Here is a 25,984-nt window from a genome sequence, read left to right as displayed (position 1 = left end):
ACCACCTAACCTCTGAACCACCTCGCCACTCAATGATGCAATTACTCCGTCAGCAGCTGGCGGGCAAGGGGGCCGGAATCAAAGTAAATGGATTGTTTTGGCTTGTGTGTGTGTGAGGGGGGGGGAGGGGCAGTAAAGGAGGAGGAGGAGGAGAACACCTCACCCCCCACCCCCGACCCTTGTGACAGCCTAATTTGCTGATTCAGCCATAAATAGGGGGAGAGGGTCACAACTAAGGACTTCGAAATGTGGATGGAAGTCATCACATGTATGTCAAATTATGATCAGACAAATTTTTAAACCTTGAATTTTTGGCCACTTGGGGGCACCAGAAAGAAAATACTAATATGTTTATTATCTTGTAAATTGTCTTGTAAAAATGTCAGAAAACATCGACACAACAGATAATGTTAAAGTTTAATATTCCCTCTCTTTTAGCTCCGTCTTTGGTCTCCACCACCTCCAGAATAACATATTTAGCTCTTTAGCTGCAAATGCTTCACTATTTGCACCAACTTTATATTTTACAGTAAAAAAAAAAAAACGATATTAGAGCAGTGAGACTTTACTGTTGGTGGGTCTAATGAATAAACTGAACCTTTGTTAATATAAGAAATTTTTCATAAACCCAAACTTTACTCCAGAAAGACTATTTCTTTTAACCTCAGGATAGAGAGATAACAACGGACGTTCTGTGCAGTGTTTTGATTTATTAAGTCTTGTACAATTTGTATAAATACTACTGTTATAATAAATGAAACTTAACCTCTGTGGCCATAAAGGGAATGCACTTAGGATTAATTCAATAAAATATCATTTGGTGCTCCACCACAAAAGTCCCTCTGTCCAGCACAAAACACAAAGATGTGGCATAAATATTCTGGGAAGCGTCCGTACATCGTGGAACAAGCTGGTCAGTGGGGGGGTAATCTGTGAAAGACATTTTAAACTTCATCCTAGACTTCTCTTAACATGTGACATGGATTTTAACGTGTTCATATATTACTTCTATACGCTTCACAGGTTGGTTAGAAATCTTTAAAACAAGTGTAGAAATGCTCTTAACTGCATCTTAACCTTTTCCGAGAGCAGCTGCTCAGTCCCAGAACGACGGATACGTCGATACTGCTTCAATTATTATGAGCGAGTCCATTTCTCTTGACCCTCCGGCCGTGGGTAATTGTTGTTTTGTTGGCACTAATCGCTCGGCCATTAAAAGGGACCATTAGGCCTGGAAGTGTCCCAGCAGAGGATAAATCTCTCCAGGTAGTGTCCACAGTGTGAGTCCAGAGTTCATCTCTTCCTGTTCCTGTTGTGCTTCACCGTCTTCTTCCTCTTCAGGATCATCTCGTACAGTTTCTCCAGGCCCGGCTGGAGCCCGTGGCCGTTCACGGCGCTGCAGCTCTGCACGTGATGCAGCGTGTACATGCTCAGTTCGTGGACGGAGAGCAGCTTCTCCACCTCGCTGACGCACAAGGCCGAATCCAGGTCCTGCTTGTTGGCCAGGATGAGCACGGGGACCCCCTGGTTCTCCGAGGTGCGGGTGATCTTGTGGAGCTCCACTTTGGCCTCCTCCATGCGCTCCTGCTCGGTGGAGTCCACCACGAATACGATCCCGTCCGTTCGCCGGGTGTAAGACTTCCAGAGCGGGCGCAGCTTGTCCTGCCCGCCCACATCCCACACCTGGAAGTTGATGGCCCGTGACACCCCCACCGCCACCTTGATCTTCTCCGTGTTGAAGCCCTTGGTGGGGATGGTTTTCACAAACTCCTTCAGCTTGAGCCGGTAGAGGAGGGAGGTCTTGCCGGCCGAGTCGAGGCCGATCACCACCACGTGCAGCAACTGGAAGTTTGGCAGGAACGGCGTGTTGGGGGCGATGTCGGTCAGCTGGTTGCCCATGGTTCCAGCCAGCGGTTCACACCTACTCGAGTGAGGTGAGGTGACAGATTCCTGGTTTAATCCTTTTCTCAGGGGATTGGCGTTTGCTCCCTTGTCCTCGGAGGCAGACGGGATCAGATGGTGCAGGGACCTTATCAAAACACACACAGAGACGGAGTTAACATTTAATGAGAAGACAATGGCTGCTTCAGGACTGTTTGCTTACAGCACAAGTGCTACTTCACACAGAGGAGACACACAACAGATAGTGAGGATTATCAGCACAAGAGCTTGATGCAATTTTCCTCCTATCAGCAGTTTCCCTGCTGGGATTTCATACTTCACCGTCCCACACTTGTGTGACGATGGAGAACAACAAACCTCTTGGGCTTTCGCTGCCACATTACAGATCCGAACAACAGTTAATTGCGAATCTGAGGTTATCTAGAGTCTTATTTGCTCAGGATAATCCTCTTTGGTCCGCTAACCCTGGAGGGGGTGCATTGATTTCAGTGCAGTGGTTGGATCATAGTGGGATCTGTGTATTTACTGGTCCACTCCGCAAACTGCTGCAGCAGAGAAACACTAATCCTGTTGTTGTTGACATCCTGATATCCATCACGCACGCACACACAGCCTGTGCACGTTTACACACGAGCCTGGACATTACTATCACACTGCAGCTGAGAGGAGCATCGAGGTAAAAACACTGTCATGCTTCTGCATTGATGCTTTTATCACTTCACGGTGGGTGGATTTATTCTTTAGGGAATAAGACGCCTGAGTTTTCCTCTGCACGAAACCTGCACGTCTACTTTGACTTGCGGGTTTTTTTCATGCAGCAAATTAATTTGTGCAAGAACTTCAACATGGAGCATCTGACCAGAGCTAAAAAATACACTTTCCACAGCTTATACAGAAACACTGACACGTGCACATTCCAATAAACACCTTCTTACCTTCTACGTGCGCAGTGAAAACATCATCCGCAGGAAATAAACACGTCCATAGTCCTCCGCTGCTCTGTCCCGTGGCTCCTGCTCCGCTCCTCCTGCAGCTCTGACGGATCCGAGGCTCCAGGGAGAGACACCTCAAGCCCGGCTGACGTCACCACGCCACCTGGACGGCCGAACCGCGCCCCCTGGCGGTCATCCTCGGCAGAGACAAGACACTGGAGCGTCTGCAGTTCTGCAGGCTGATGGGTCTGATTTTATTATTAGTTATGAATAATAACTCGTGAAAATATTATATATGTTCATATATCATATATAAGATTATGAAGATTGTAGATATATGCATATATATAAAAAGCATATATTGTCTTTATGTATATGATGAAATAATGAAACACACATTTTACACTTCTCCACCTGTGACATGATTTTCAGTCACAAAACACTGACAATCATTTTTAAAGGTCTATTTATAGAAATACAAATAAAAAAGGAATATTCTAAATGTTAAAAACTTCAGGTGGGAAATCAAATGTTCACTGTTTTGAAATTTCAAAACCAAAAGAAACAGAAACCACTGAAGATGCATAAGAAAGAAAACGACTACTCTTAAAAAAAAAGTCTTACATACAGAATTTTAAAAGCTGCAGTTTAATAAAGTGCAAAAGATGATCAACAATCATATTTACACAATGTGTGTAATACTAATAATAAGACGTGGTGAAATCAGTTCAATTCTACAAACTATACATAAATGAATTTAAAATGTAAATATACAATTTTCCCATTTGGGAAGAAATTGGGCTCAATTATATGAGTCTACTTTGGCTGAAATACACATTTACAAGCAGATCTCCAACAAATAAGAGGAAATAAAACATTCATGCTAAAGCACAAAGGATTTGAACAAATCCACATTTTAAGATTACAACTCTGTGGTGATCAACATACAGCTGTTGTGTTGTGTTGCTGCGTCAACATACACAATGAGATAAAAGGCCTTTTCTCCGCTGTCATCGTTCACACGTTCACATTTCATGCGAAGGAGATAAAGGTGCGACGCAGCCAGAATATTCACGACTTCACACGGCGACTTTGTTCTCACGTGGATTTCATCATCTCACAGGATGTGGGATTGTTGAGTTGGTGCCACAGTCGATGAACTCGAAGGAGTTGACAGACAGCTGCTCCGTGTGGGAGAGGTAGGAGATGTTCAGCGTCATTCTGGAGGAAGAGATCAGGAAAACGACGTGAGAAGCAGCTGGAGACGGATTCTGCTTCAGTGCAGCTTTAAAACATGAGGAAAATATCTTCATTCCTCCACGCCAGCGACACCTAGTGGCCAGAGGCGGTGTGTTTTCAATTTGTCCACCTGTTCCATTTTTCTGGACACAGTATTTCCAGGACAGGAGGGATTTTTCTTCAAATTTATTGCAAACCGATTTGATTTTGGCGGTCAAAGGTCAAAGGTCAACGTCGCTGTGACCTCACGAATCCCATGTTTTGCCTTGTGAACACAATACCTCAGGAACACCTGCAGGAAATATTTTAAAATTTGGTACAAACGTTCACCTGGACTCATGAATTAACTGATAACATTTTGGTGGTGAAAGGTCAAAGGTCCCAGTGACCTCATATGAGTCTTGGAAAAAATGTATGTAGACTAAAACTGCAGTGGTTGGTGGAGGCATACAACTGCTAGATATAGATAATAAACAGGGAAGAGTGGATGAACTGTGTGAACTGTGGACAGGACGGCTTGTAGTAAACTGAATATAAAGAGCAATGATGCATCTTCACTTCCTCACACTTTACAAGAATGAAGTCTCCACACCCTCGACTGATCACGAGTCAGTTTCAGCTGTCAATCATCACGTATCCCCTGTTTTGATATCATTAAATAACTAATTAAAACCAAACTTCAGAAACACGAACAATCACTTTGATAGGAATATACTGCATCCAGCCACCAGGGGGCGATCCAGATTCACATCACTTCACATACATCTTACATGATCATGATGATGATGAACAAATGTACAGTAAATATTTGGGAAAAAGTTTGGTTCATGTCCCAACCGCTCACATGGAGGAGGTGGGGTTCATGAGCTACACTGCAGCCAGCCACCAGGGGGCTTCACTTTTGAGAGCTTTTACATAGTTTTAAATGACTCAAATCCACTTTCTACGAATCCTTCATAGAATAAAACCACTTTTTGAAAATGACCCTTTCTGCTGTGACGCCTTCAGCCGCCTGTGGGGTTGAGATGTGTTAAAGCCTTCGTCTCAGATCGGGATCGACACTTACTGCAACTCCAGGAACAGCGTGTGGATCTTGATGGAGCTCATCTTGCAGAACGTGCTGGAGGAAACAAAACAGTCAACACGTGTGTCAACGCTAACGGACGTAGCATCGGGTCGGTGTCGGTATTTGGAGTTAGAAGCTGTCATGTGCTCAGCTTTATTTCAAACTTACTCTAAGCCTGGATCCACGATGGGCAGGTGTATTTGAATGGTGTACTGCAGAAGTTAGAGACAGAGACGTCAGGATATTTATCAACAATCTTCTGCATTCCGATGTGAATCATCGTGTGGGAGACTCACAGATTTCTGCGACCGGGACTGGATGGCAGTGATGTTGGATATCTTGGTCTTGGACACCACGATGTTGGTGACCACACTCTGGATGCTGAACCCGACGATCTGAATCGGGACGAAGTTCTCGTTGGTGATGTTGATGAGGTTCTGGAGGAGAAAACGTGTCGGTGAACTTTGACCTTCACGTAACTGCATCGACAGTCTGTCATGTGAGGGTGTTTTCACACGTCCAATAAAAAGACAGTGGCAGAGAGTGTAACATACTTAATATACTGAATGTAATATATATATATGTGTTGTATTTTATACTTATACTTGTATACACACATCTTAACGCTGACTTCTGTTTAGTAATAAAGTGGATTTTGATTTGCTGCTGGATTCCTTTGCACTAAGTTTTTATGGATACTTTTACTGGTCATTATGTTGTTAAATGTTGTTTTAAAGCAACATTATGCAACTGTTTTACCTTCTGCCCAACACAAGTGGCTGCAGGGGGCGCTGTTGCTCAGTGAAAGTTACACAGTGCTGCTTTAATAGTTTTCTTTTCCTTAAAGGGGAAGTTGCACATCTTTGGAAAATGCGTAATAATTTCGTTAAACGATTCTTATGTCTCTAAATAAAGATGGAAAAAATGAAGCCAAAGTTTCTCAATCGCCCCCTGGTGGCTGGCTGCAGTGTAGGTCATAAATCCCTACCTTCTCCATGTTAGTGGGTGGGACATGGATCAAACTAAAAAAGGGGCTGAATATTGTCTGGTTCTTAACGGCAGCAGGTCCTTTCACTTGAGATTTCCATGTATGCTGTCACTTACTGTGACCTCCATGTTGACCATGCCGGGGGTGAAGTAGACCATGACCGACAGCACGGACACCGGTGTGAGGCTGACGCTCCGAGGGAAGAGGAAGAAGAGGATCAGACAGCAGACCAGGAGGCACACGGCCATCGAGACGCACACGTACAGCTTCCTGCAAACATGCAAAACTGATGAGCATCACAGTAATGAAAACTAAAATCAGGTCAAATCAGGTCAAATCAGGGAATGCAATATGATCAGAGTACAATTTAAGCTATGTAGTACATGTTTTAAGATATATGTATGTATATATATGTATGTATTAGTACATAATATAATTGTGATTTCATTATTGTTATATTTATATTTTATTATTATTATCATTATTAAGGTGGAGCAACTTTCAACTATTTCACATATAGCAGGGTCATTTAAACTGTAGTACTGTGTTTTTTACCATCATATAATACAGTAGCATGTATATATGATTGAACATCATATACTTTAATATATTTTATACAAGTAAAGTCGTAATTTGTAAAGCTGTAGTGAACAATATTGTGGAGTAGAAATGTTAAGTGGCACAGGATGGAGTAGTAGTAGTAGTAGTAGTAGACTAGTAATATGTGAATACTACAGTAAATGTACTTTCTACGTCTGAATACACATGTTCATGTATTCCTTACGTGCGTCTGGGTTTCAGCCGGACGTCGTTACACGGTATCACAGCTACGAGCTGATCTTTATGACCTGTCGACACAGACACAGGAGAAAAGAGCGTTTTACCACCGAGCTGATGTGAAAGAACCCAGTCGGGGTTTCTCTGACCCGGTTCCTTTATTCCTGGATGTGAACTGAACTGTCGTGTGAGGATGGGAATTGGTGAGAAATGGATTCGTAATAAAGACAGAAACACAAACCTCTGGGAATTCGTCCGGTTCCACGACACGTGGGGCAGGTTTCTCCTGTCGGGTTTTCATTGATGGATCCATACGAAGGAAACTGCTTCAGAGTTCTCGTCTTCTCCATCCCGTTGGTCAGCTCCGGGCCCTGAGTCATCACGCCACTGACTCCTGGCGAGTCCATGATGTTAAAATATAAAGTCTAAATCAGAAGAGAAACCAGGATAACTTAACAGAAGTTAAACCCACAGAAACTCTTGTCCTCCTTCCTTCGGAGCTCAGTCACCTTTGATACGAGTCTCTCTCTCTAACAAAACTTTTAAATGACCAATAAAAGCTCAGGGTCGCTCCACATGTCAGGATGTGAGTCAGCAGCAGGAGAACGACAGAAACAATACACAATACAACAGTACTTTTACTGGCACCCTTTTAGGATCACGTGAGATTGTGTGATGATTAAATAAATTCCACAAAAGGGAAATAACAACTCTGTTTGGATTTCCTTCAAATTAAATAAACTTGTTCACCACAGTTACTTTTCTTTAAGACATTCTAGTTCTTTTTATCTTGAAAGTCTCAAAAACACATTCGTTTTTCGATATCAATTATGTCTGGTTTACTGTTTATTAAAATATGTATTTACAGGATTTCTACTAGAGTCCGACCGATTTATCTCGTTGCTGATAAAAAACAACTGGTGTGAAACTTTCACAGACATATTGGTGTCTGTGTTTATGTTTGATGACATGAGCATTTTCATTTTACAGAATAAACAATTCAGAAAAGATGTTTTCTCTTAATTTCAAGTATTTGGTTATATTTGCAATCTTTTTATTCATAAAGTTTTGGGTTAAGCTGTTAAATTTCAAGCCTCAGTTACATTTCTTTGTCATAAAAGTTTGATCACAACATTTAAATCGTTGCTTATAGTTTTTTAATATATATTTATCGGTCGAAATATATCAGCAGTTTTTTAATTCCAAAAAACTGTTGACTGTAATAATATCAAAATTAATAATAATTCCACAGTGTGCACGTTGCAAACACACACACACACTTTCTAGGGAAGAGTGCTCGAGGAAATTCAGCACTGAATTAGAAGTAAACAACAAAAATATATAAAAAATGTAATTATAAAATAGCTGCAGATCAACACAGCCCCTCAGATTCTCTATTAAATCCTAAGTTACAGTTCATTATATACCATTCACAGAATGAAGAATTAATATGTCAACGTGTAATTATGACGCATTTTGTCAAACGTTCCCAATTGCACAATGTTTTTGTTATTTTCTCGCTACTTCTGCTTTTATTATGCAGCTTTATTTTAATGTTATTCTACAGATTCAGGTTTTATACAGAACATATGAAATGAAACTCTTTTAACAGTGAATAAACAAGTTTCTATCAGCTCCACTGAGGTTAAGTCCACGAATCTTGTTTGTCAGTCTGACACGTTTCTGTCCACAGAGTCAAACAAGGCCTTCATGTCCCAGTTAAGCAGAAAGAATGGTTTCCCGTTGGATCAGCATCTGAAACAGTGAACAGTTCGTCACACACTCACCTCCCTGCACCACCTCAGAGTAAAGTCCAGATCTGTGGAGACATGAAGGGTCCTTTTGCTTTACGATCGACAGTGGAAACACTCGTGTGTCTGAAGCAGGAAAATCAGGTGGGAGGATCAGTTCCTCCTTCTCAAAGTGAAAGCTCAGTCAACACAGCAGGTCACATGTTCGACTTCCTTCGAGGAGACGTGTTCAGGCACAATTCAGTTTGAAATAAACGAATTAACAAATGGAACGCATGAAGGATAACAACTTTTTTTTTTAAAAACCTTGTTTTCCTATTTCAGCTGCAAACACAACATTGAGAAACTAGAATTACTGTCCTACTTATTCTGTGTACAGACTCACACGAGGTCCCTGTGACCTGTAACTGTGCACACAGAGCTGACACTAACTGATCCTGGAGCTCTGAGGTTGTTGCACGCTCAGCGATCCAGCCCTGAAGTGCACGCGGGCAATTAAAATATGTGAGAGCTCATTCTGTGAAAAACAGCACAATCATAAGAGTGTGACCTCTGTGCTTGTGACATAATGTGACCCAGTACAGAATGAACCGGGTGTCAGACGTGCAGCAGCAGCGGCGGCGGCGGCGTGAGCCACGTTCAGACGCTTCACATCAACAGACGAGAGGGATGTGCAAATAGTTTTATTGGTGGATTGACAGCTGAAGGGTATTTGATGAATACACTCAGTGGCAGAAGAATAATTTGACAAGCATAGTAGATATATTCAGAATTATTCTCAAGAGTTTGATCCTTTAAAATCGTGGAAAATCATTCAACATAAGAAAATATGGTTCAAAAGTCCTCAACCGCACAAACAAAAACAAGGAGAATCAACTCAAACCATCAGAAACGTACGTTAAATTAAATCTACACACACACACACACACACACACATTCACCACAAATAACATCAAACCATCATATGTATATTTTGATAAATCCTCTGTAAAGGCCTTTTAATGAAACAGAATATACTTGGTTCCACTAAGAGATCATGGAATGTGTTGTTAGAGACGTCTACGCTTGGATCGGTGCTAAGTGGCGGTTGCTAGGGTTCAGTTTGCCGGATGGCGACGCGCGGGAAATGCAGGCGAGGGTGTGGAGCCGCGACGCGAAGCGGACGTCTTCCACTGTGACGGTGCTAAGACACAAGAACACGACTCGTCTCTAAAGCCTCTACCTGTCATGCAGGCGTCTCCTAAGAAGCAAGTAGAAAAACACCGGGGAGTCTGAACGGTGACCCGTCCGGACGGTTACATTCCACATGTCAACGTCTAAAATAACAGTAAGAAAAAGATTGCATTGATTAGGCAGGTTTCACTACGAGAAAATCGAGAAAAAGTCGGAAATATATACGCTTGTTGTTCCAGCCGCTGCAGCTTCAGTAACGTCGCCTTAAACGAGAGCTGGCTCTTCGGGAACACTTTTTTTTAAACGACATTCAACGATACTCACGCTCCGCTTGTGAGGAGGATCTAGCCGAGCCCTGACGAGACACGATTATTTTTCAGCGCAGAGGAAGCAGCTACAACAGCAACACGAAGATGAAGAGCAGAGTTACACACTTAATTCCTCCTACGTCCTTTTGACCGACACGGTAAAGTTGTGCGGCCCAGGTAAACAAGGCATGGCAGAGGTCGACCACTATCCGTAATAATCTACAGGTGTTTTCATATATATTTATGGTTAATTTCATCCAAATGTTGAAGCTAAATTAAAAGGCAAAAGGCAGAAGAAGCCGTTCATGAGTGTTTTAGTCTAATCGATGGTTTACGAGGAGTAAATGCAGTTTTATTTGTTTTTTATTGTTTTAACATTCTTGTCCTATTGGTCCAAATAAACTATCCACCCTGTCACGGAATCATAAATAGTTTTTCATTTTCTCGTCTTTAAATAACTCAAAGGACATTGGAAAACCACACACGGGTCAAAATCGAAATATTCTCAAATACATTCCCTCCGACGACTGTGAGGTCACTTCTTCGCCCCCCCCCTCCCCTCAGTGCCGAGCCTCGACGGCTTCGTTCTGCCGCTCCTCGGCCATCTGCACCAGCTCGTTGACGGTGTGCAGCAGGCTGTAGCCGTGCTTCCTCAGCAGCCGCTGGTTGAGCCGATGGTCTCTGAAGCCCATCTCCAGCAGCATGGCCATCAGGGAGGGGTCCTGCCTGGTGGCCGGGTCGATGCCTCGCTGGAGAAGAGCGAGAGGAACATGTTGAAGACGAGAGCGAGGAGGTAAACAAACGGCGAGAAGAAGGTGAAAGTTACTGCGGCTGCATTTCATCCTGAGATACAACTGGTTTGATGGATTGAGCAGAAACAAAAATCCAATAAAATTCAAGCCTCAAACTTAGGTCACAAAACTACAGAGGAGAACACTTGTGTTTCCCCAGAACTTGTCTTGTCAGGCAGCAAATGCCCAAAGGCATCTGTACCATCTCTTATCTCCAGTGCTCCCTCTTCTTTTAGCTCCATGTTTGGTCTCTACCTCCGACCGTCACACTCTGCAGCTGCTACATGCTCGACTCTACGTTCACCAGCCGGTCTCTACCTGCTTCTGTAGTTTGGTGCTGAGCAGGTTTTTAATGCTCAGTCACAGCTCATTTGGGGGAAATGATGCAAATGTGTTCATGTTCGGACGCAGTTACCACAAAGATCCTGAGACAGCTCAAATGTGACACCACCTCTTTTCATTTTCTTCACTTCTCTGGAGTGCTAGACACTTCTCAGTTTTGCTGTTATCTAATGACTCGTGACTATCTTGACGTCTTCCTGTGGATGTTGGATTTATGTTCAAGCAGAGCTGTGATGTACCTGTATTGGGCAGTTTGGTCCAGTGAAGAGAGCCTTATAAGCGGACGCTGCCACAGAAAGGGCCCCCTTGACAAGTCCCTCAGTGATGCCTCCTTGGCCCCTGTGACGCAGACAGAGATGTGGTTACGCTGGGTTGTGTAATCGTGTTATGAGGAACAATGTGTTCCACTTGCTTCATGCTCACAAAAGAACTGACTGTACATCTGGCCAAAACTTATGTATGAGGTAAATGATTAAATCTCTGTAGTTAGTGGAATTGAAGCAAATCAAGTTTTAGAAACATTTAAATAATGACCTTAAGACCCATTGGCTTTCAATTCGAGTTTGGCACCTTTCATCTGTTATTATACAATATTTAGATTCTCAGTTGTTAAACAATGTATTGCTTTTGCACTTTTAATTTTTTTGTTTGTTTCTAGATTTTTTTTGTTTTGTTTTAAGCCTGTCCCTCATTTTGCTCATTGGTGGTTATTTTAAAGTTGTGTATAAATAAAGTTGACCTGCACCTTGGCTGCAGTGCGTTGCTGGGTCTGGGGTTGTACGTCTCGAAGGCACTGGAGGCGGAGCCTGCTGATCGGGACAGACCGGACGACACTGCAGAACAGATGAGGATATAACACACATGAGAACACATGAAATGACAGCCTGACTTCCTGTCTTCAAAACAAAGCTCACACTGCGTTTCCCTTCTCACCGTTCAGATGGACCCTTGGCTGGTGCGGCTCGTATGGGTCACAGGCTGGAGGACTGGGGTCCTCGGCCAGGTACAGCGCCTCAGACCTGAAACAGGAAACCACCAACAGTTAAAAACACGAGGCACGAGGGTTTTCTGGAAAATATGTAGCAGTACAGTACTGAATAGTAAACTGGGGAGAAGTGGTCACTGTCCATTTATGTAAGATGTTATTATCATGTTGTTTGAGATGTCGTGTTATCAGTGTGATAAATCTCTGATAGATTCTTTAAGCGTGATAAAAGACTTCTGAGCGACCGAGGACCATGTGACTGAGCCGCCATCTTACCTGGGTGAGTAGAGAGCCGGCGGGGACAGCAGGGAATCGACCAGAATCGGCGGTGGCACCACTTCCGGGGTGAGAGTCACAGCGTCCAGAGTCTGAGACGCACACAGCATCTGGTTTATGCTGCTGTGGATCAGAGGGATGGGAGGAAGCCAGACATTCACCGACAAATCCTCAGCCACGACCGCCTCCGCCTCTTCCTCCGCCTCTTCCTCCGCCTCTTCCTGCTTCGTGCTCAGCGGCGCCGTCCTGCCCGGCTCGCAGTCAGACTCGTCGTCGTCGTCTTTCAGCTGCTGAACGTCTGGAGCGGCTGAGGTCTCATCATCATCATCATCATCTTCAGCTTCAGCAGCAGCAGCAGCGATGTCAGGCTGCGACATGGCGGAACTGTACATGGACTCCCCCAGAGGACGGCTGGTGTCAAAGCAGTCTGGGAGGACGATGATGTAGTCGTCGCAGGAGGAGACTGAGGAGGTCTGGCTGCTGACCTGACGCACAAAGAGGGACATTCACAGACGTCATCACAGGAGAATGACAACACAAACACTAACACCTCTTATCTCATCATATCGGAGTGAAAACTTTCTCCTGCCGTAACTTCTCAAACAGAAATGAAGGACTGTCCTAAGTAAATGTCTCTGTAATGTCCGCTGTCCCCTTAGTTAATGTTACTGTCATCTCCTGATAGAGTCTCTGCTTTGCTTTCAGCAACACTACGTAACAGCGCCCTCTGCAGCCAAACATGGTGAATTGAAGCTGCAACTATCCGTCAGTTCCTCACAGGAGATCGAACCCACTCACCAAAGTTACATAGAACAGACGTTCAGGGTGAAGAGTGGGAATAAAAGAGGAAACATATTTCCATTCAAGTTGCAAATTGTTGCATTAAAAAGCCTCGAGGATTTCAGGTTTCATTGCTGACCAGCTACAAATCTAAATCCCAAATATTTATCATTTGTTTTCTTCATCAAAACATAAAGTCAGAGCAAGTATAAAAAAGGTTCACCTCATCCCAGTCTTCTCCTTTGGCTGCACCCTCGTCTTTCTCCTCTTGAGTAACCTTCATGATCTGCATCTCGTCCAAAACCACGACTTCTTCATCCTCGATATCACGACGCGAACTGGTGTGCAGGTTTTCAGTCACTGGTTCCAGGAGAACAACTTTAAGTGGACAAAAAAACAAATATGAGCGTTGAAATATTGATCACAGATGTCCTATTTGTGTATTCAAGAGGAAAATCCATCGTATCAGAAAGAATCTCTGACCCGGCCTCGTCTCCTCTTCTTGGCTGATCGGGTTGAGGCCTGTGTCCGGAGGCAGATCTGAACTCTCAAGTCTCAGAGCACAGAGATCCACGTTTCCTTCTTGTTGCTTCTCCATCTTCTCGGCCTCCGCTGCTCTCTCAACGCAAAAGCTTGGACCGCGGGAAACAACTGAAGTGTTTTACAGAAGAGAAAAACCTGAGCTGAGCAACCTTCAAACACAAAACATCTATCGGATATTTCTCAGCACTGGTTTGTTGGTGATTGTGGAGATAGTTAAGAATAATGTCTCCTCACTCTGTGGTTTGTGGTTCCTCTGATGAAGCCGGCGTAGGGGTCTGTGGTCCGGGGCTTCCTCCAAGGTCAGGGAGCGGATGACGGTCTCACAGAGGAACTGGGCTCCACTGATCTCCTCCTTCTCCTCCTCCTCCTGGGTCACAAGCTCCAACATCTCCCTCGGCTGCCTCAGTTTCACTCCTGGTCAACACAGAACAAACTTTACTTTATATTCACTGCTACGTGTTCACTTTTTTATTTAGTTGCATCTCCTCGTCCGTCAGTTTGGGACGTGTGTATATCTTACCAAAAAGTGTTCTGACCCCTGTGACCTCTGTGTCTTCCTTTATTTGTGAAGTTATGGCCGTCTCCAGAAGTGGTGGATCATGGGGCAGAGGGGATATACAGGGCGTCAGATCTACAAATCAAGCAGAGGAAACACAACAGAGTCACTAAACTTGTGTTTCCATAGAAAGTGAAGTGTAGCCTTAGTTTTACTGAAGCAACTTTGGAAGAATGGAAGTTAACATAAGAATTGTCACATGTTAATCGAGTGTTTTAAGAATTATACGTTTCTTACCAACAGGGGTGTTATTAGGAACTTTCTCCAACTCTTGAACTATATTTATATCCAACAACTCAAATGAGAGAAGATCCTGAAAGAAGAGCAGACACAGTATTTCAGAAGGTTTTTCACAACGTAGCTTGGTTTTATCATTTAGTTGAAGTTGAAGCAAGACGCGTGACATACGACCAGCTGCTTGACGACGCATGTTATGGGTATAAACCAGATTTAAAAATAAATAAAAGGAGCAGTAGCTTTTGCAAAATCAGGACGAAAAACCCAAAGGGGTAAAAAGAATATTAGCATCGTACAAGAAACTATTTCAGGTTTGGGTTTTAAAACTGGCAGAATAACGTAATGAGTCCTAATCAGAATCTGCTCTGTGACATATGAACGAAACTCAAGTAAACATCTTAATCTCAATGTTCTGAATAAGGTCAATAGTCAGAATCTTGGTGTCCATGTAAACATAGTCTTTGACAAAAGAAGCATTAAAACGTGGTGTTGTGGTTGATGAACGACAGAGCTGTGGGTGTGCACCTGTGCAGTCAGCAGGTCGACTGAGGGGAAGTAGAAATCCTCGTGATGGAGCTCGTCACACCTCAGCTCCATCTCCCTCTCCACTGTCCTCACCTCCTCCTTCTGAAGCACAAACCAACGACATCGTTGTGGATTAAACGGACACAATAACATCACCATTGCGGCCGTGCAGGGTGTCGTCGGGTCGCAGACTTGCCATTCTTTTGCTCTGATGTCCGGGTGTGCTGCGGCTGTTGCCGGGGTCGACCACGATGCTGCACCACACACGCGGGCCGAACTGACACCCGCAGTGCGCCAGCCGCCAGTGGGAGGTGTACGTCCCCTCCATCACAGGAGCGACAAAGGCCACGCTGACCACCCCCACCTGTCCGGGGAGCAACAAGGGGACCGGCACCTCCCTCTTCTTCTCTGACGCCAGGCCGAGGTTTCCCCACATGAACACTAGCTGAGTGCACGCACACACACACACAGAGAACACAAAATAGAAATATACACATGCGAAAAGGCACAGGGACAACGGCATGCAACAGAAGTTACACAACAGAAAACACGGTGAAGTGAGGGACACACACACACACACACTAACACACACACACACTCACTCAAACAAACACACACACACTCGCACTCAAACACTCAAACAAACACACACTCAAATAATGACAAAGACTTGAAAATCTGACTAAAAAAACACAGATTCAACTTAATCCAAATAATAAACATCTCAGACATGAAGCTTTAGTTGTATCAGAAAAGGTGAGAAATCTTAGCTGGTGTTAGTGGATAAGCATGAGCTGAGTGGGGGCTCAGAGAGAGAAGCAGGGGGCAGAGAGAGAGCAGAGCCTGTCCTCTCGGTGGGTGGGAGGGGTACCTTAGTCTCTGAGGTCCAGCTGATAGTGCCCGAGTTCCTCATCTTCCAGTATTTGATGAACTTGGTACCAGGCTCCAGACGGGTGCCGTCAGGCAGATTTTCATCCAGAAACAAGGCAGCCATAGTGGGCACCAAAGACGCGTGCGAGACCCCGGGACCCCTAGTTTCAAGTGTACAGAGCATTGTTGAAAAAAGCCCTGGTTTCTCATAACACCCATCTCTTTTGTTCTCTACGAATCAAAAAAGCAGGACCCCAGAAATTTTTTTTTTTGCAGCTCAAAAGCATTTTTTTTCTTAGAAAATCTATGAAGCAGCAGCAGTTTTCACATTGAGGTAGTTCCAACATTTCCACCACCCCAGAGCAGCCAGCGATACACTTTTACAGACTAGATTACAAAGATGGCATATTTTGATTTCTTTTCTTGGAAAAAAAAGACTTTTTTGCATCCATGCTGGGTTCGAGGTACCCAGCACTGTCGGACGCCCATCCGGGGTGGCGCTTACTCTGGACTGGAGGCCTGGGGGTCGGGGACCGGGGCGGGGATGGGACCGTGGGCTGGGGCTGGACCTGAGGCTGTTTCTGAGTCAGCAGGGGGGGGCAGGGCTGGGACCTGGGTGGACGCAGAGGCCATGTTTGTCAGGTTGACTCTGCCTGAGGTAGAGGGCCCACTCCACTGCGGCCCCCTCTTCTCCAGTCTCAGTTTCTTCTTGATTTCCTTCACTTCTGCTCTTAGCTGCCTCCTTTCTGCTTTGAGGCGCTGTCGCTCGGCCTTGCGCACTGTCCTGTCTCCTCGCCGTGGGAACCTGGTTTGAAATGTCATCAGGAACACCTATTTGTTGACTATCAAAAGTTTATTTTCCAAGAACAAAACACAGTCACACTCATAATTCATGAATTACAGAAATCTGTGGGTAAAGACATGTTTGCAGTTGTGCTTCGCAGCTATTTCTAGTTCTATTCATGTGGAAGTGATAGCAACAGGCTTTGCACTGCTAGCAAAAACAAAGAGGTGGGTTGGATTCGTCCTGAGTCTTTGGCCTTTACCTTAACTCTCCGGACATCCCGTGCTCGGGGATGGAGAGAGGCGTCTTGGTTCTCACGAGGTTGTGGCTGGGGTCATGGCTATGTCGGCACATCTCGCACAGGATGCAGGACGGACACACACTGGCGGGGAAGAAGACAACAAAAACATGAATTCTCAAAAAGCTGCTTAAAGAACACAGTGCCTGTAAAAAACTGAACTCATAAAAAGGTTCAAAGGTCCAAAGAATCAATAAAAGTAAATAAGTGACAAACCATCACCACTGTCACTTATTGATTCATAATTGTAAAATGTGCGTCACACTTAATCAAAGTGTTTGAAAATCATCCTAAATTGATTTGATCCATTTTCATCTAAATGCTGCTCATTACTTTAGATCTTCCAGGCCTACCTGCACTTGTACGCCCCTTCAGAGGTGAGTTTGTTGCAGCTACTGCAGTTTGGGGTGTAGCCAAGTGACCCGCTTGAGGCGGAGGGTCCCGGCCTGGGTCCTATGGGTCCTCCACTGGCCCTGCTGGGCTCAGGGGGCCCATCAGAGGATTGGTGGGTGCAACACTGGCCAGAAAAGTCACTGCACATCCTTTCAACGACCTCTTTCACCACTTCATCCTTAAACTATGAAACGAGAAGAGTTAGATTTAGAAGCTAAAAGACCAAAAAACAATTAAGTGTGTCACATGTAACAGAAAAAGTTGAAGTTTAATGAAACTTTACCTTTTCCATGTATGCTCTAAACCACATTGGAGGGGGCTCATCATCTGGTTTGTTCCCCTTGTTGTCCTTTACTGTGACCTACACCAAAATCATGAGACATCAGTTCATGTAGAATATTTAAAGCAACACGATTTAACAGCACCATCTGCAGGTGGTGATTAATTCTGTTCGGCTCTGTATCCAAGCAACAAAGTGTTTTTCATGTAGAGAAAAACAGAAACTACACACAGATGCTGATAAACTGTTGAGGAGGAGAATCTGCTAGGTTCCTTACAGCTTCTCGCTCGGGGGTGACCTGCGTGCCCTTGTCCACGGTCTTGACCCTGGAGGGGTAAGGAGGAGCGGGTCGGAGGTCTCCTTTCAGCTCCTTCACCTCCGTCTTAACAGGGCCTCCGCAGGCCTGCCCTTTCATTTTGTACACGTTCATGTGCAACTGGTTCCCCTGCTTCTCTGCACTCTGAATGGAAAACAAACACATACCACCGGAGGCTGAAACCCGAATATGTAAAATGCAACACATGTATAGGAATGCATTTTTTGTTGCTATGTTGTGACTCAATCTAGCCATACGGTGAAGGAGTGGCACATTTCTAATTTCAACATCTTTACTATTTGTCTGACGTGTGAATTGTGTACAACTGTGACTATGTGAAAGCTGGTGTGTAGATCTGATGTGTGTTTACGTCTTTTACAGTGAAGATTGACTGAATTTGACATTTCTACTTCTACTGAAATGCTTGTGTTATGTGCTGTTAAATTCAGTTATTACCTTGATGGCTTCTTCATATTCATCTGAAATAAAAAACAAAAATCAACAGTAAGTCGGTTGGACAATTGATTATCAACCAGTTAACATTTCTATATTCTGTAATTTACAGATAAAGCCTTGAATTTAATGTTTAGCTCAGGTGTTTGTATTTGTAGGTTCTATGATATTCACAGACAACAAAATTAGAGCAAATTACTTCCATTATTATTGTATCTTTTGTAGTTGTTTATAAAATGTGTTGAAAAACTATAAATATTCAACATACTTTGATATAAAACTGGGAAAAAATCCTTAATCTTCTCTCAGAACCAAAAGAGACGAATTCTAAATTGTGGTTTTGATAAACCAACTCTCGAACGTGTGATTCAAAGCAAAGAAATCAGGCAATTTTAAATTTAAGAGGCTGGAACCCGCAAAACAAATCAATTATAACAAATATTGGTTTCACTATTTTAAGCTGCAGCAATTTTTATTATTGTGTGTATTTATATCTGTAGTTGTTGCTTCTCTCTGTTTTTAACCTTAGTAACGTGTCTTTGTACCTTGTTAAAGCGTCATGTGAATACAAAGTAGTAGTAGTAGTAGTAGTAGTAGTAGTAGTTATAACCCAATTATTAAATTACACATCTGTTGGTGTTTGTTTTCGAGGCAGGAAACATGGAAGACCTCCTCACCTTGACTGTTGATGCAAATCTGAAAGAGGGAATGACATCACAATGAGTCCAGCAACTTAAAAACACAGGAAAACACGTGGTTATAAACGTGACGGGACGAACTCTCACCTCCTCGTTGTCCTCATCAAAGTACTTCACCTGGAAGTGGTTGATCCCAAACGACGCTTTGATCTGAAACGTGGGATTTAAAGACACACGTTAAAGAGGCAGGACGGGTTGTTTTGATTTTTTTTTTTTTTTAAATCCCTCACGTGTCCAAACATCAGTTAAAGGAAGATCCCACAGCTGACACCTGGAGACAAACTGCGCACAGATCGCGGTTGTTTTCTTTTTGTATACGTATAATGTGACGCAGTGTGCGAACTTGAGAACGAGGCGAGACGGTCCTGTCCGTGTCCAGTCCCCCGGAGGACCGTCTGTCCTTCAGCTGTTCGCGTGCCGAGGCCCCGGCCTCCCGCTCGCTCGCTGTCGCCAAACTGCGCCAGCGTCTCCGTTAGCATGTTAGCGTGTTAGCATCTCACCCAGGCTTCCACGGACTCCCACTCCAGCTTGTCCAGGTCCTGCGCCAGGAATCGCTTCACGTTCCCGCGGAAGTTGACTTTGATGGTGACCGGGAGCCCCATGGTTCAGCGGGGCCCGGGGGGCGGGGGGGAGCGGCGGTGCTCTGCGGTGACGGTGGCCTGTTCGATCCCCGCTGCCCTCGACCGTCTTCTCTTGTTTACATCGTCAGCTGCGTCGAGGAGAAAAATACGGTGACGTCGCCGCCTCGTCTTCTTCTTCGCCCGAGCAGGTAAAGCGGGGTTAAAGGCGCGGTACCGCCACCTCACGGAAATACAGGGAATCGTGACAAATAATAAATAAAAAAGGAAAAGTATTTAAATACAAATCTTGTTAAGCTTTTTTTAAGCTTCTTTATTTGTAAAATCAGAGTTTTGGGAAATGTATTGATTGATATAAATGGTCAGTTTTGTAAAAGTTGTTTTTTCTATATTGGAATTTAGATTTATGGATTTATTAAAACAATAATTACTAAATTAATTTAATTTAACTCAGCTTTATTTTATTTGTTTATTTGTTTATTTTATTTTTTCTGACGGTAGGCTTCGTCGATGGCTCGTCCGTTTCCGGGACACGCGCCGTGAAAGCGGTGCGTCACGTCGCGTCTCGATGTCGTCATCACTAAGCTCAGCAAAGTGTGGCTGACAAGCAACAAGCTGCCCGTTCACACGTGAGTTTGATGCCGTTGGGACAATCGCTGTTCGCCCGCTTGACCACAGAAGATGTCTTCACTGCTCAAGGTTGACAATGAGATCAAAACCAAGGTGAGGCCTCGCTCCCAATCCGCGCAACTCCACACGGCCGGTTTCCATTCTGCTCGGCTAGCTTCGTTAGCCTCCGGTTGTAGCATGCCGTGCGATGCTAACGGCGGCTAACCGGCCCGTGTCCCGCACGTTCACGGCTCATCCCGTCACGCCTCCGCACGGGAGCCGTGTCCCACCGACGCGAAACCCCGCGAGTGGCGAGGAGAAGCCCGCGTTCGGGCCCCGCGTGTTTCTAACGAACAGCGGATCGTGCGGTGGAGCACATGCGTGGAGCCGCGGGGCCTTAGCCGCTAAGCTAGCTGCGGTGGTACCGGCGTCAGGTTACCTCGGGTTCTAACGGGCTCCAGGTTTTTATTCACCAACTGACGGTTTAAATACTGCGCTTAAATCAATGAGCCGTTATCTGAGAGTCTAACGAAGATATTCACAACTATACTTATTAACATTGATTAATTATTAACATGCACATTGATCTACAATCAAAATGACCGACCTGCTGCTTTTACTGGTTTTATTTACATGCTTTTATTGTTTTCTATATGTTTACACCTTTATATCTGGAGAGAGAAACTTAACATGTTGTACCTGAGTACAATGACATGATCTGTGAATTTGAATATATATATATGACACGTATACAAAAGGTGTAGCACATAAACATGAAAGAATAAGTTGATTAAAAATTAGCAGTTAATCACAATATGATATCAGTCAACAACAAAAAAATTGTAACAAATACTAAAATGATAGGAGCAGCGAAATGTTTTTTATTTTGTGTTTTGCTGGAATATCACCTGGAGGCTTTTGCTGTTTTATTTACATGAAAGCTGATATATCAAAGTGTCTGGGCCCGACATTGTGATGATGATGATGCGGACAGAAGCATCAGCCATTATCTTAACATTGTTGTTGTGATGTTTCGAGTCCAAGTCTTTTCCTCAGACTTCCGATACATAGAACGTCGCCATCTTAATTACCCATAATTCATGTTTACAAACATTTCACAAGTTCATGGCCTGTTTTCCATGCAGTCCCCACCTACATGTTCACACTAGGTGTTGTTCCGGAGCATGTGGTGTTAGTCAGGGGCCTCTTTAGCTCTTTGCCTCTGGGAAGGGGAAAGGTTAATCTGTCCATTGTTCGTGTTGGTCTGATGTTTTGGTTCTTGTCTGTGTTTACAGGTCGATGCATTCCGTGAACGTATCACTTCAGAAGTAAGTATCTCACTTGTAAAAGAAGTGTTTCATGATCACTGTTACACACAGTTTTTCTTAAACTATTTGGTTTTCCAGCATCTCTCATTTACATGTTTGCTCTTTTCTTTCAGGCAGAGGAACTAGTTGCAGCTTTTTTCCCAAAGAAATTACTGGAGCTTGATCACTTCCTGAAGGTCAGTGACGTGTTCGTTCAGAGAAAACACATTGTATGGTCTCACATCTGTGAACTGGGTTTAACTGAACGCACTTTTATTTTCTCGGGAAGCTAGAAACTGCAAATATTTGGTGTTTATGCTTTGGAAATAATGACTGAAACTTTCGCTCGATTTTCAAAATAGTTGCTGGATAATTTTTTACAAATCAATTAAACGATACAGCTCTAGTAGTAATGGTTTAGCCAAATATCTCAGTCAACAGATTTGTATAGTCGCTCATCCTTGTTGTCATTTAGGATCCAATCATCAACATCATTGAGCTGAAGGAGATCCACTCGGATATAAACCTGACGGTGCCGGACCCCATCCTGCTCTCAAACCTGCATGACGGGCTAGACGCGGTGAGGCTCCATCTTTCAAGTTTAATTCAACCCTCAAATACAGTAGCTGCAGTTACTGTGTGTAGAGCGTGAGCTGAGTAACTGCGTCTAAACATGTTTTTATGTGTTACAGCAAAATGCCAAAAAGAGGAAGCTCGAGGATGGAGGTGGGGAGGACAAGGGTGAGTGTGCAGCTATTAAGCTTTTTACCTCACACTTCATAGAAGATTTTTACATCAACCGTCTATAATAATATTCAATGCTCCTCGTATGTTTGAAATGGCTTCGCTCTCTCCTCTCCGGTCTCCCAGTGACTGGCACCAAGGTGTTCGTCATGCCGGGCGGGATGATGAAGAGCAACGCAAACCTCGTTGATCTCATTGAAAAGGTCAAGCCGGAGATCAGGACACTCATAGAGAAATGTAACACAGTAAGTAACGTCTTGAAACATCACTCCTGCATCTGCAGTTAACACGTGTAGGATTAAAGAAGACTTTGATTTAACAAAGGAAAAAGCAGACACAAGTTTACGGGGAGAACAAAGAGCTGATTCAGAACTTACTACACAGAATATTTACTTTCAGATAAGAGATGCCCTTACCTGTATTTGAAGAATGTTTTCAGAATACGTCATTGACCGACACTGAACATTTAGACTTGACTGGTGGCATTCCAGATGTTGCATTCCTCAGTTTTGTTTTCTTCTGCAGGTCAAGATGTGGGTCCAGCTGCTCATCCCAAGGATAGAGGACGGCAACAACTTCGGTGTGTCGATCCAGGAGGAGACGGTAGCTGAACTCCGAACAGTTGAAGGGGAGGCAGCATCTTACCTCGACCAGATATCAAGGTTTACAGAGATTCTTATTGTCCTGTCTTGTACATGCTACAGTCAGAAAGATGGAACTGCTCCTTAACAGCTGTAGTTTGTTCTGTTTTTGGGATTTTTATAAGAAAGATTTCACCAGTTTAATTTCTGTCTTCTTTACTTGCAGATACTACATCACAAGGGCCAAGCTGGTTTCTAAAATAGCTAAATATCCACATGTGGTAAGTAAAGATTTTACTACTGAGTACTAAACACAGAATGCAGTAAAAGTCTGTACAACGTTGTACGTGCAACTTCTCGCTTATTCTATAGTTTCTCATGTTTGCAATAAAAGTCCAAGACAACTTTGTTATTATTTAAATGTATAAGACTCTTGTTCCTGAGAGCTGCAGTAAATGTACATAAAAATGTTCAAGCAAATACCAGAAAGCAAAGCAGCCCTGACCTCTACACAGACCCTCTATTCATGTTTTTCCTGTATCCATGATGCTAAGCTAAAGATGGCTGCAGGGGTCTCGAGGAAACGATGAAACCTCCCGTTCATTAAGAAGCTGCTGAAGTTTGTTATCTAACAGTTTTGTTTCACGTAACGTTTGAGCGTAAGCTGCAGATTTGAATGTTAAATACATTTTCAAACTTTGGCTCAGTTTTGGAATGAATCACCAACTGAGGGAACAGTGTTTGAATCTCAATTACAGCAACAAAACATTTTGAATTCAGCACCACTGGTTTTCTCCTCTGATTGCCTGTGTTACCGTGGCAGCAGAGGCAGAAAAGTTGAATTAATGAAAATATCTCATGTTTCTGTTGAATGTGATGTAACTGTATTATAAAGTCATATATAAATATTAATGTACCAATCACCTTTTGTCTTCAGGAGGACTATCGGCGCACAGTAACCGAGATTGATGAGAAGGAATACATCAGTCTGAAGATCATAGTCTCTGAGCTCAGAAATCAATACGTACGTAAAGATCTTTATTCTTCAACTCCATCCAGTCAATGTATCAATAACACGCAGCTCACGTGTGATATGTATCTTGTATACAAAGACATGCATCTTTACACGCGTAGTTTTTCCCTCATGATCACAAAGTCTTTTCCTTTTCTAATGAAGGTAACGTTACATGATATGATCCTGAAGAACATTGAGAAGATCAAGAGGCCTCGAAGCAGTAACGCCGAAGCCCTGTACTGATGTTCATCCAGCCACCGCCCGACCCCACCATCCCACCCCCCCGTCCCCTCGCTGCCATGCCTGTCGAGCCACAGTAGCCTGGCCCCGGTCCACAGGACGACAACTAGACATTCACCGACAAATCAACAACGCTCTTTACAGAAACGTAGCTTCAAACATGGACACAACACACAGGTTTTTTTTTTTCTGTTTGTTTTAATTGTAAAATATTTTTCTTGTTTTAAACCCATTGAAGACAAAAAAAATATTCTCCCAGAAAAAGGAGGAGATGGATAATAAAATGTATTTTTTAATTTTAATTAAACATTTTGTCCTCACAACTTTGTGAAGTCGCTTCATTCGTGGCTCTTTAAGGAAAGAATTAAAAAAGTTCCGAGCAGTTGTCTGTGTCGTGGCCGCTGCTTCAGTGAATGTCAGTTACTTTTTGTTTATTCGTCTCCTGTTGTGTTTCCTGGACGATGGTTGTTCACAGGAGATGCAACACGAGCTGTTGTGTTTTTTTGTTTTTTTTTCTCCGAATGTCGTCTGCACATTACACATTATAGTCATGATAAATATGATTATTAAGCTGGTTGTAGGTTTCACCGACTTGATGGTTTTCAGTGAAAATTCATGTAAGTCACCAAAGCATCTCTTCTGTCGCGTCATTGAATATTGAATAAAACATTTTTTGATAAAGATGTTGAATATTTTGTGTGGTTGCAAACATTTTTAATGAAATATCAGATAGTGGCTTGTGTCCAGATGCTCATACACAAGGTCTTGGTGACTGTGAACAGTAAAATAACTCTTTACAACCAGAGATTATTTAAATTTTGACGACATCTCCCACAATCCACGAATAAAGCTAAAATTTCTGTGTGTCAGTTCACTCAAAATGATAAAAGTACAGAATCGTTATCAATAGAATGAGCTTCAAACAGCAGAAGTGCTTGACCCAGCCCAGAAAACGTTCCCCTGAGTTGCCTTTGTTTGTTCACACGGATGCAGCCACGTGTTCGCAGCATTTCACCGCTGTAGCTGGTTTATCTGCTTGCGACACACTAGTTCCCAACCTCAGGCCTCGGCCCCTCCACAGGTTCACAAGATAAACATGAAGGGGAATGAGAGTTCATGGGAGAGGACAGAAGAAAAAATAAAGTTCTGCAACTCCAATCTATTAATTTATAAAACATCTATGTAATATTTTACCACTTTGAGCCTCAAACTATTTACCTTCAATATAGAGACTCTGACCCAAATATACTTCAATATACAGAATTTCATTGTAAGTTTATTTTATTAAAGTGTTTTAGGTGTGACTTCAGGTGTGAATCACTGTTTTACTCACGTGAACTTCATCTGACTGATTTTGATGTTTTTCCAGATGAGACTGATGAGGTTAAAATCTGCAACCCTGAGAAAAACATCCAGTTTGAGCTGCTTTTTGAGGGCTTCAACATGCTCAACTTCTTACCAAACTTTCCAGAAAATTAGAAAGTGGTGAAAATTTACGTATTCTGGAGTAATTTGAAATGGGCGTGGCAAAATGGCTCAACAGCGCCCCCTGGAACGCAGCCCCTAGGTTTCCCTTTGACCGATCTTCACAAAAATCGTAGCCCAGGTGTATCATGACCAGACAAACAAAAAGGTCTTAAGGGGCAT

General features: G+C 43.4%; 4 protein-coding genes across 6 annotated transcripts; 1 reads left to right on the top strand and 3 right to left on the bottom strand.

The window, feature by feature from the left end:
• Positions 1-659: 659 nt before the first annotated feature.
• On the bottom strand, positions 660-3,066 carry arl4d (ADP-ribosylation factor-like 4D). The gene is made up of 2 exons (XM_034571241.1): positions 2,838-3,066; positions 660-2,029 (listed from the first exon to the last, which is right to left on the bottom strand). Exon 2 carries the CDS (start codon positions 1,897-1,899, stop codon positions 1,294-1,296), a length of 606 nt encoding a protein of 201 aa, XP_034427132.1. The 5' UTR covers positions 1,900-2,029; positions 2,838-3,066; the 3' UTR covers positions 660-1,293.
• Positions 3,067-3,466: 400 nt separating this feature from the next.
• Positions 3,467-8,838, bottom strand: tmem106a (transmembrane protein 106A). 2 transcript variants are annotated; one of them, XM_034570543.1, is made up of 8 exons: positions 8,692-8,838; positions 7,146-7,298; positions 6,912-6,975; positions 6,244-6,397; positions 5,436-5,576; positions 5,308-5,351; positions 5,140-5,193; positions 3,467-4,055 (listed from the first exon to the last, which is right to left on the bottom strand). In XM_034570543.1, exons 2-8 carry the CDS (start codon positions 7,282-7,284, stop codon positions 3,947-3,949), a joined length of 705 nt encoding a protein of 234 aa, XP_034426434.1. In that variant the 5' UTR covers positions 7,285-7,298; positions 8,692-8,838; the 3' UTR covers positions 3,467-3,946. The 2 variants fall into 2 exon arrangements, with proteins under 2 accessions (XP_034426434.1, XP_034426432.1); XM_034570541.1 differs by having other exon boundaries at positions 7,146-7,329; positions 8,692-8,837.
• Positions 8,839-10,495: 1,657 nt separating this feature from the next.
• Positions 10,496-20,066, bottom strand: nbr1a (NBR1 autophagy cargo receptor a). Of its 2 annotated transcripts, XM_034570534.1 has the most exons (22): positions 19,764-20,066; positions 19,351-19,413; positions 19,243-19,261; positions 18,569-18,591; positions 18,074-18,256; positions 17,800-17,877; positions 17,477-17,700; positions 17,088-17,207; positions 16,547-16,846; positions 16,043-16,202; positions 15,368-15,616; positions 15,172-15,273; positions 14,647-14,722; positions 14,374-14,484; positions 14,088-14,267; positions 13,794-13,961; positions 13,534-13,688; positions 12,531-13,015; positions 12,203-12,288; positions 12,015-12,102; positions 11,509-11,608; positions 10,496-10,885 (listed from the first exon to the last, which is right to left on the bottom strand). In XM_034570534.1, the coding sequence occupies exons 1-22, from the start codon at positions 19,863-19,865 to the stop codon at positions 10,697-10,699; spliced, it is 3,261 nt and encodes a 1,086-aa protein (XP_034426425.1). In that variant the 5' UTR covers positions 19,866-20,066; the 3' UTR covers positions 10,496-10,696. The 2 variants fall into 2 exon arrangements, with proteins under 2 accessions (XP_034426425.1, XP_034426426.1); XM_034570535.1 differs by lacking the exon at positions 16,547-16,846 and having other exon boundaries at positions 19,764-20,001.
• A 350-nt stretch (positions 20,067-20,416) lies between these two features.
• psme3 (proteasome activator subunit 3) lies at positions 20,417-25,020 on the top strand. Its single transcript, XM_034570540.1, has 10 exons — positions 20,417-20,564; positions 21,746-21,778; positions 21,892-21,954; positions 22,233-22,337; positions 22,450-22,498; positions 22,628-22,746; positions 23,027-23,163; positions 23,309-23,363; positions 24,020-24,106; positions 24,260-25,020. Exons 1-10 carry the CDS (start codon positions 20,523-20,525, stop codon positions 24,338-24,340), a joined length of 771 nt encoding a protein of 256 aa, XP_034426431.1. The 5' UTR covers positions 20,417-20,522; the 3' UTR covers positions 24,341-25,020.
• The last annotated feature ends 964 nt before the right edge of the window (positions 25,021-25,984 follow it).

Source organism: Hippoglossus hippoglossus, chromosome 19 (genome assembly GCF_009819705.1).
Source record: "Hippoglossus hippoglossus isolate fHipHip1 chromosome 19, fHipHip1.pri, whole genome shotgun sequence".
Taxonomy (NCBI): Eukaryota; Metazoa; Chordata; class Actinopteri; order Pleuronectiformes; family Pleuronectidae; genus Hippoglossus; species Hippoglossus hippoglossus.
This window is presented reverse-complemented; position numbering and strand designations above follow the sequence as displayed.